Source organism: Pleurodeles waltl, chromosome 1_2, assembly GCF_031143425.1.
Source record: "Pleurodeles waltl isolate 20211129_DDA chromosome 1_2, aPleWal1.hap1.20221129, whole genome shotgun sequence".
Taxonomy (NCBI): Eukaryota; Metazoa; Chordata; class Amphibia; order Caudata; family Salamandridae; genus Pleurodeles; species Pleurodeles waltl.
In genome coordinates, this window is record NC_090437.1 from 1,277,553,206 (window position 1) to 1,277,562,959 (window position 9,754).

The window sequence follows — 9,754 nt, forward strand, 5'->3', positions numbered from 1 at the left end:
GTCGTTTTTAATTATGTCAGAGGTACAAGTATCAGAATAAATAGCATTTTTTACCTCTAGTCATTTTTAACTACCCTTATACCAATCCTTAATCACTTCTTGACCGGTTGTGCATTATTCTCAAAAGATCTCCGGCAAAGAGCCCCCTCGGGGCGCCCGTCAGGCATTGCAGCGCCGGCCTGTCGAGGAGCAGAGCCCTATGATGAAGCATGTCACCGGAAGGTGAGTGAGGGCTCTTCCTTCGAATATATTGATTTCCACTCAATGCAGAACCATTAGCCTGAAAGAAACCCTCTTGTGTTTTGGAACTGTGTGTATATCATTTTGATTTGTTGACTATTGGGAACCATACACACGGGACCAGGAGCCTTATGCCCCTCCCTGTTGTTGTTGTTTGACCATTATTCTAAAGCCATCTTGGGCATTTTTATATATGTACAGCCACTTTTAACCCCTTTACAAATGAAGCTCTGAGTTGCTAAATAATCAGATGCAGGTGCCAGAAGCTTCCCTTTACAACACGCAGCTGTTGCAGTTCAATGTGAATACTGAGGAACTATTATTTTAATATATGTACAGCAATTTTTAACCCCTTTAGCTCGCAGTTCTTCATTTGTAAACAATCATGTGCTGGTGCCTAAGGCTTTCCTTTGCAAAGCACGGCTGCTGCAGTTCAATGTGAATACTGAGGCAGTGTTATTCTAAAGCCATCTCTGGCATTTTTAATATATATAAAGCCACTTTTAACCCCTTTAGCGCAGTGCTTAATTTGTAAATAATCATGAGGCAGCACCTAAAGCTTTCCTTTGCAAACACACGGCTGTTGCAGTTCAATGTGAATACTAATGGCAGCATTATTCTAAAGCCATCTCGGGTGTTTTTTTATATATGGACAGCCACTTTTAACCCCTTTAGCAACTCAGGGCTTCATTTGTAAATAATCACATGCAGGTGCCTGAAGCTTTCCTTTACAACACGCAGCTGATGCAGTTCAATGTGAATACTGAGGCACCATTGTTCTAAAGTCATCTCAGGCATTTTTAATATATGAACAGCCAGTATTAACCCCTTTAGATTGCAGTGATTACTTTATAATTACAGTTTAATGCCAAAAGTTTATTTCTGAAAAAGGGTTTTATTGTGTTTAAATGATAAATGTATATGTTTTTATTAATTCTCCTTATTGCAAATATGATCATGATTCAGGCCAACTTAATGTCCTTATTTCACTAGGGTGACCCTTCTAGTTTATTTCTCCTCCATGGCTGTCTTGTGTCTTTTTTTTAGGGAATTGTGTTAGCCAGCCAGAAACTCTGATGGTGGGATGGTGAAAGTGGTACCCTATTGGAATTGGCATGGCAGATTTAAATTAGGATGGTAAACAGCAACATTTTCATTTTTTGCTGAAGACAGAGGAAGAAGGTAAATGGAAATGCTTTAGTTATATGCAGGGCTACTGGAACTATATGGAAGGAAAAGATGACATTATGAGGCAGAGTTGACCAATTTAGGTGACAAGAAAAGTCCAGTTATGAATTTACAAAGCCAATAGCTCTACCTGTAGCAAACGCTAGACCTACTTCATTGCAAATGCCTGTTAATAAATCCTGCCGTGGTGAAAAACGAAAACTAGATTATTACTTGCTACTCAAAATGTATCCATGAAGAAATAATATGATGTGATCACTCTAAGTGCATTTCTGAGATGAAAACAGACCCTTGTGCATTAAAGTACAAGCACTTCATAGGGATCACAATGATACACCAAATATTCAAAACCATGAGGTGAGAGTAATATTATCTAAAGGGTGGAGTCAAACTGCACTCTATGTGCTTTAAAGAATTGGTAACCATAGGTAAGTACACAGCAGTTGTGTAGACTGAAAATTCTGATAACCAATAAAACATACTTGCCACTGTCATTTTGTGACAGTATTCTTGTTTGTTTTAACCCCTTCTGTGCCGAGGACTTAATGGTTACAGTGCATTTGCGCGATGACCTCATCAGAGGCCACTTCCCCACTGCGCTGGAAGCTCAGCTTCCAGCACAACTGATCATGTGCTGGGGGCCTGAGAGGCTTCGAAGGGAAGGAAAGGAATTTCCTTCCCTTTGAAGTCTCTCAAAGCATTTCGCGATCCGGCTTCTGAAATACCCACTAGACACCAGGGATTTATTATGAAAAAGAAATTGGCATAAGGGGAGCGACCCCTTGAGCAAGAGTCGCTCCCCAGGGGAGCAATTTTTTTCAAGGCCTTTTCTGCCCCACCTGGGGGCAGATCAGCCTATTGTTATTAGACCGATCTGCCCCCAGCGGGGGCAGAAACCTCTAGGCACCAGGGATACATTTTTTTTTTTTTTTTCCCCAGAGGTGGGGAGCGACCCCTTAGGCAAGGGTCACTCCCCTAGCGGTCAAAATATATATAGGCCATTTCTGCCCCCCTCGGGGGCAGATCGGCCTATTTTTATGAGGCTACTAGCCACCAGGGAGGTTTTTTGGGTTTTTTTTACGGCGAATTCACGGAAGGGGAGTGACCCCTTAGGCAAGGGTCGCTCCCGGGTTGGGGGGGGGGGGGGGATTTATTTTAGACCATTTCTGCTCCCCCCTGGGGGCAGATCGGCCTATTGTTTTTAGGCCGATCTGCCCTCAGGGGGGGCAGAAACCTCTAGGCGCCAGGGATTTTTTTTTTTTTTTTAAGAGGTGGTGAGCGACCCCTTAGGCAAGGGTCGCTGCCCTGGGGGGCAAATTATGTTTAGACCATTTCTGCCCCTCTTAGGGGCAGATCGGCCGATTTTTGTTAGGCCAATCTGCCCCAAGGGGGGCAGAAACCACTAGGCACCGGGGAGTTTTTTTTTTGCACCAATTTCACGCAAGGGGATCCACCCCTTAGGCAAGGGTCACTCCCCGGGTGGGGTTATTTTAGGACATTTCTGGGCCCTTTTTTTAAAGGCCCATCTGCCCCCAAGGGGTCGGGGCAGAAAGCCCACCAGAGACCAGGGAAGTTTTTTTTCCAAAATAAGAGGGTGGGGGAATGTCCATACCCCCACCCCAAATAATTGAGGCCAAAGTTGTTCTGCCCACCAGTGGGCAGATGGGGCAATTACCCCTGATCCACACCCCGGGGGGCAGAAATTTGATTATATTGGGTTTTGGTTTTACATTTGGGCCATGAGAGCTTGGCTAACTCTAAAAATGGGCCCACTTGGAATGGTGAGGGCTGTACTTTATGGACTTTGGGACGCTGCCATGTAGAAAAATCCACAAGACCTAGACACATCTGAAAACTAAACATCTGGGTGAGTCCAGGGTGGTGTGTTTCACATGCACCCCGCACCATTTTCTTACTCACAATGCGCTGCAAACCTCCAACTTTGCTGGAAATCACAAATTTTTCCCACATTTTTGTGATGGAACCTTCCGGAATCTGCAGGAATCCACAAAATTCCTAACACCCAGCATTGTCTCATCTATACCGATAAAAATTCTGCTGCACTTGTCAGCCTAAATATTTTTTTTCCAAGCTGCCCTTTTGGACCCGCTTTGGTTCCCTCTCAATTTCTACATGTTTTTGGCTCTTCCCTGTCACAAGCACCCACCTACACAAATGAGGTGTCATTTTTACCGGGAGACTGAGGGGAACGTTGGGTGGTATGGAATTTGTCCCAGTGCGGTGATCCCACACAGAAATGTGGGAATAATGTGATTTTTTAGCTAAATTTGAGGTTTGCTGAGGATTCTGGGTAAGAAAACATTGGGGGATCCACGCAAGTCACGCCTCCCTGGACTACCTCGGGTGTCTAGTTTTCAGAAATGTCTGGGTTTGGTAGGTTTCCCAAGATGGCTGATGAGCCCAGGACCAAAAACGCAGGTGTCCCCCCCCCCCCCCACACACACACACAAAAACAGTTTTTTAGTTTTGTATTTTATCATTTTGATGTGTCCAGATAGTGTTTTGGGGCATTTCCTTTCGCGGGCAGTAGGCCTACCCACAAAAGTGAGGTACCATTTTTATCGGGATACTTGGGGGAATGCTGGGTGGAAGGAAATTTGTGGCTCCTCTCTGATTCCAGAACTTTCTGTCACCGAAATGAGAGGAAAAAGTGTTTCTTTGGCCACATTTTTTGGATTCTAGGTAACAGAACCTGGTCAGAGCCCCACAAGTCACCCCATCTTGGATTTCCCTAGGTGTCTAGTTTTCAAAACTGCGCAGGTTTGCTAGGTTTCCCTAGGTGCCGGCTGAGGGAGAGGCCAAAATCCACAGCTAGGCACTTTGCAAAAAACAGCTCTGTTTTCTTTGTGAAAATGTGATGTGTCCTCGTTGTGTTTTGGGGCATTTTCCTGTCGCGGTCGCTAGGCCTACCCACGCAAGTGAGGTACCATTTTTATCAGGAGATGTGGGGGAACACAGAATAGCAAAACAAGTGTTATCGCCCCTTGTCTTTCTCTACATTTTTTCCTTCCAAATGTAAGACAGTGTGTAAAAAAGACGTCTATTTGAGAAATGCCCTGTAGTTCACATGCTGGTATGGGCACCCCGGAATTCAGAGATGTGCAAATAACCACTGCTTCTCAACACCTTATCTTGTGACCATTTTGGAAATAGAAGGGTTTTCTTGATATCTATTTTTCACTTTTTATATTTCAGCAAATTAATTGCTGTATACCGGGTACACAATGAAAACCCATTGCAAGGTGCAGCTCATTTATTGGCTCTGGGTACCTAGGGTTCTTGATAAACCTACAAGCCCTATATATCCCGCAACCAGAAGAGTCTAGCAGACGTAACGGTATATTGCTTTAAAAAATCTGACATCGCAGGAAAAAAATAAGAGTAAAACGTGGAGAAAAATGGCTGTTTTTTTCAACTCAATTTCAATATTCTTTTATTTCAGCTGTTAGTTTCTGTAGGAAACACTTGTAGGATCTACACAAATGACCCCTTGCTGAATTCAGAATTTTGTCTACGTTCCAGAAATGTTTACCTTTCTGGGATCCAGCATTGGTTTCTCACCCATTTCTGTCACTAACTGGAAGGAGGCTGAGAGCACAAAAAATAGCAAAAATGGGGTATGTCCCAGTAAAATGTTTAAATTGTGTTGAAAAATGTTTTTTTCTAATTCAAGTCTGCCTGTTCCTGAAAGCAGGGAAGATGGTGGGTTTACCACCACAAACCCTTTGTTGATGCCATTTTCAGGGAAAAAACACAAGCCTTCTTCTTCAGCACTTTGTTTTTTTTTTTTTTTTAAATAAACAACATTTTCGCTATATTTTGGCTAGTTTCTTGGTCTCCTTCAGGGGAACCCACATAGTCTGAATCCCTAGGATGTTGGAAAAAAAGGGCGCAAATTTGGCATGGGTAGCTTCTGTGGAGAAAAAGTTATAAGGGCCTAAGCGAGAACTGCCCCAAATAGCCAAAAAAGGCTCAGGACAGGAGGGGAAAAGGCCTGGCAGGGAAGGGGTTATGGAATATTTTAATTCATTCACTAGCATTTTACTTCTGTATTTTTTTTAAATCATTGTTTGTTTAACACTTGCAACAAAAAATCTGATTAGAGTAGATCTGGGACATTTTAAAGCACATTCTGAAATGCAAGAGTGCATTTGTTGTATTTGTGTTGCATTTTCATGGAGCCAAACACAAATTATATGTAAAAGCAAAGTATAGAAATGGCAAAGAGGTATCCCGGTGATATGGATATGGATGCAGTTACCCTACTCATTGTGATCAAATGAAAATCCTTAAGTAAATAAATAAGAGTGATGAACTTCACAGATACTTATGTCATTTTTCCAAGCCATTCATTATCCTTTCTAATTCACTACAAAGAAGGTCCATAATTTATTAATTTTCTCCATAATACCCGACATGGTCAAGAATATCCGCTGCCTCTCCCTAACCCTTTTCATTTTCTCTATCCAGTCCGAAAAACAAGCAACCAGCTTGGATCTCCATTTCAGTGGAAGCAATGATCACGCCACCAGCATCAAAATAAATAACAATTTCTAGTGCCTCATCTCAATGCCCATCAAGGCCGAGTTAAAGTGCAAGTTGAGGGTTTGGGGGAATTTGTGTCTGTAGCTGAGTATCTAAAAATCTAAACATACTTCCCCAAAACGTACCCAAGTAACTACAGTTTCATATAATGTGTGACCAATCATCACTGTTGACTGCACCCCACCTACATCATCTGTTAGGACATTTCCTATGTATCATATTAAAAAACTGAGGGGTCCTATACGTTAACCATTTTGTAAAGAATTGCATTTTACTGAAATTGGTCCCCTTCAGGGTGGAAAATTTTAACTCATTGGTCCTCTGCCAATATTCTCTTGTCAGTAGCGCATCCTGCTCCTTTAACGATTTACCAGCAATATGACCATAATGATCCAGTTCCTCAACTTATAGTAAATATTTATTTCAAACCAATAATTTCTTCATTCCGGGGGGGATTTAATTAAATTTGTAACCAAATCCTTTCCACTTATTATAGCTGTCCATAGACCTCCGATGCTTCTCTGACAACATTGGGATAGGATATAAAAAATGATTTAATTCAGAAACATCGACATCAGGGAAGGACGCTATACACATCTCTCAAATAAAAAAATAAAAAAATTAAGAAAAAATATATATATTTCCTCCTTATAGGTACAAGGTGCAAGTCCCTGTTCTAGGACACTTCACAGCACTAATAGAATTATTTAAATCCTGCTACCAGGCTTGCCATGCCATAAACCTCCCCGCAAAATCACTCTCCTTGTAGATCTTCTGCAAATAAGTAAAGTTCTAAATGTCAACACTTCTTTTTCTTTCCAACCTGTACATGCTTCCACTCTCCAAGCATAGCCTTCTCTAAGTCACATGCATGTTTGCCTAAATCCCTATTAGTAAGTCTCTACACATTTCCCACACCTCATTTCAAAGATCACAACCTCTCCTTTAAAAGTCATACCTATGCAACCTAAACATACCTAATTAACTGTAGCTCATCTATTAATACTGCCAACCAATGCATGAATTCACACATCGCCCTCTAAAGACAACACCTAGCTTTATTAATTTAATACACAATAAATTACATGGCATGGAGTAAATTTGATGGCATGGTTTCCTTAATCACAATACCAACAATAAGCCAAAAAAAAACACTACTAACACTGTGGCGTGTTACCCGACGTAAAGCACTATTATACCTCTTTAAGTATAGTAAGTGTTATATTAATGCAATTACAATACAGTACAATATATAACACACACTAATACCATAACACTCAGCAGTTGGGCAGCCTAATGTAGTTCATTCTGACTGCTTAATAACTTCCTTATACTGCTTGACTCTCTCACACTAACATGAGATAAAACTGCTATGGGTCCTGTTCATCACCCAGTACTGTACCAGACCACAGTGATAAACCACCCATCACAAACTGAAGAGGCATGGAATAATTTAAGAGATCTGTCACATGCCTTTGGTCAAAAGAGAAATGTAATGTAGTTCACCGCTGCAAGTTTCAACTAGGTACGCACTTAACCCGTTGTTTGACATCTCACAATGGCAGTCAAGATATCAGATGATAGTAGCAAAGCCCATCACAGCAGATCTCTGATCCATATCTTCCTTGGACCTGCCCCTGCATAGGACCATACATTTTAAATAAAATATCTGCAAATGGACACCCTGCAACAACCAGTTAACTAAACTATGAAAACAACAAATTATAAAGAAAGCTGCAGAAAGCTGCTAGCTTACTGAAACCATAGATTGTGTGCCTGCCTCTCACACTTCATCCATCACACCGCTTAGCGCTGTGTCCCATAACACAATAACTGCACGTCTGTGGTCCTCACATAGGTCATGCAAACACTTCCCACACAGAATCTAAACAAATATAACACCCTTCCGCCTCTACACGGTGTAGCACTGTACCCATGTAGGCAAGTGCTTCAGCGCCCCACAAAAGGGTAGTAAGCTCCATATAAATGTTGCAGTGTAATACAATACACAATATTCTTTTTTTGAGGAACTGTTAATCATTGGAACGCGACTTTTCCAATATGGCCACCACGCTTACTACAGCAGTAGAGAGAACGCTTGTCCTACGTCAGTTTTCTGAGTTCCTACTCCTTCAAAGTACACGACTCAGCAAGAGAAAGGCGCTGACAGCAGGCGCCTGACGTGATACTCTCGGAAGAACTACGTGAGCGCCCTTTAGGTCATAACGCGGGAACTGCTACGACTGCCTCTCACCTGGCTGCGCCCGGCCACGGCTGCGGGTAACGAAGAAGAGCAGCGCGGCCACTATCAGCGCCGCTATCACATACAACACCGGGTCCATGCCTGCAGCACACGTCACCGCTGTCACCCCAAGGGTGCTCAGACAGTGGGACGGGATTGGCACTGTTCGCCAATAGAACTGAGGCAGAAACCCAGCTATGGACACAAAAGAAAGACAATAATTTCAGCGAGTCTTGCTACGTCGGTGGCCATCTTGTTACGGCTAGTTCACAGCGTCTTTGAGGTTTCACCATATACCTTATCGTAAAGGAGCTGTTGCAAGATAAGATCTGCAGTCAAATGCGTAATAAATAATTAGAAAATAAGCGAGCTGAGCTGCCTGTCAGGGAGAGCACTGTTTTTTAGAGCACTTTCCGGAATGACATGACTGCCTTTGAGAGCTGTACTAAGTTTTTTTTTTTTTAATTGAAAATGGAAAATATTAGTTTTAAGAAACAATCTTTAGTAAAACATCTCTTCCAGTGCATTAATTTGGAAAAATATTCTTGAGTTTCCCGTTAAGCCTCCCACTTCATATTAATTTGTGGCATTCCTGTGTTTGCACTTTGCAGTTTCTTATGTGTGCACTTGCATGCCTCAAGTGACACGCTGAGTGACGCTCAATCGAATTTAGCTGAACATTAAACTATCTCGCCAACGAGCAGCAAAGAAAGAGGAGTTCTACTTAGTGTTATGGACTATAATAGGGTCGGGAGGCTTGTGATTGGTGGACATGTTGTATAAGGCATGATGGGAAATGTAGTTAACTTTTTTCTGTATTTTTATTGGCTGCTGAAATTTGAGTAGTAAAGAAAGAGAAGCATAATCTGAGCCTCCAGTCCTGCCATAAAAGTCGGGTGCTCATAACTTTGTTCTAATGGAAATAGCTAACTGCAAACACCAGAATAAAAAAGAACAACCATTACCAAAGCCTGTATGGCTCACCAATGAGAAAAGAGCTATTGCTTGCTTTGTGATTGTGGTTTTAGCCATGTTGTACAGCAACTGTCTTGCATCATGACTGAAAGTTTTTTTTAAAAAGAGTACGTAACGACGCCAGCTGAAAAAAGCCACTCTCTGGTAGAGTGTCGAAACACAAAGCAAAAAGCAGCCCCTAAAGTAATGTGTCCATACTTTTGTAGAGGGACAAACACACAAAGAGGAAGGAAGCCTACGGCAGCTGACCAATAAGAAGCAAGCAAACAAGAGTGTCAGTGAAGCTAAACATTGGTAAGCAATAGGTGGACTCTAAGCACACTGTTGAAAAACAAATGATCTCCAAGACAGAGTGAATGTGCTGTCTAGGCAAGACCTAAAAAGGCGACTGACTAGCAAGGATCGCAGCCAAACCTGAAGATGCAGTCCGACAGCAGGTGTGATCCTATGTATTAGACACCATTTGATAAGGACTGTGCTGGAGCATGAACCCCTCCTGTCTTCTCAGTATGCAACTGACCCTATTTGTTTGTGACCACTGAC

At 42.2% G+C, this 9,754-nt stretch overlaps 1 protein-coding gene across 1 annotated transcript in view; it reads right to left on the reverse strand.

The window, feature by feature from the left end:
- The window catches only part of DDRGK1 (DDRGK domain containing 1), a 124,577-nt gene extending 116,173 nt beyond the window's left edge, over nucleotides 1–8,404 (reverse strand). The window contains exon 1 of the mRNA XM_069204951.1: nucleotides 8,249–8,404. Within this exon, the coding sequence (XP_069061052.1) occupies nucleotides 8,249–8,336 (88 nt within the window). The 5' untranslated portion in view covers nucleotides 8,337–8,404. The remainder of the gene's footprint in view (nucleotides 1–8,248) is intronic.
- Between the last annotated feature and the right edge of the window lie 1,350 nt (nucleotides 8,405–9,754).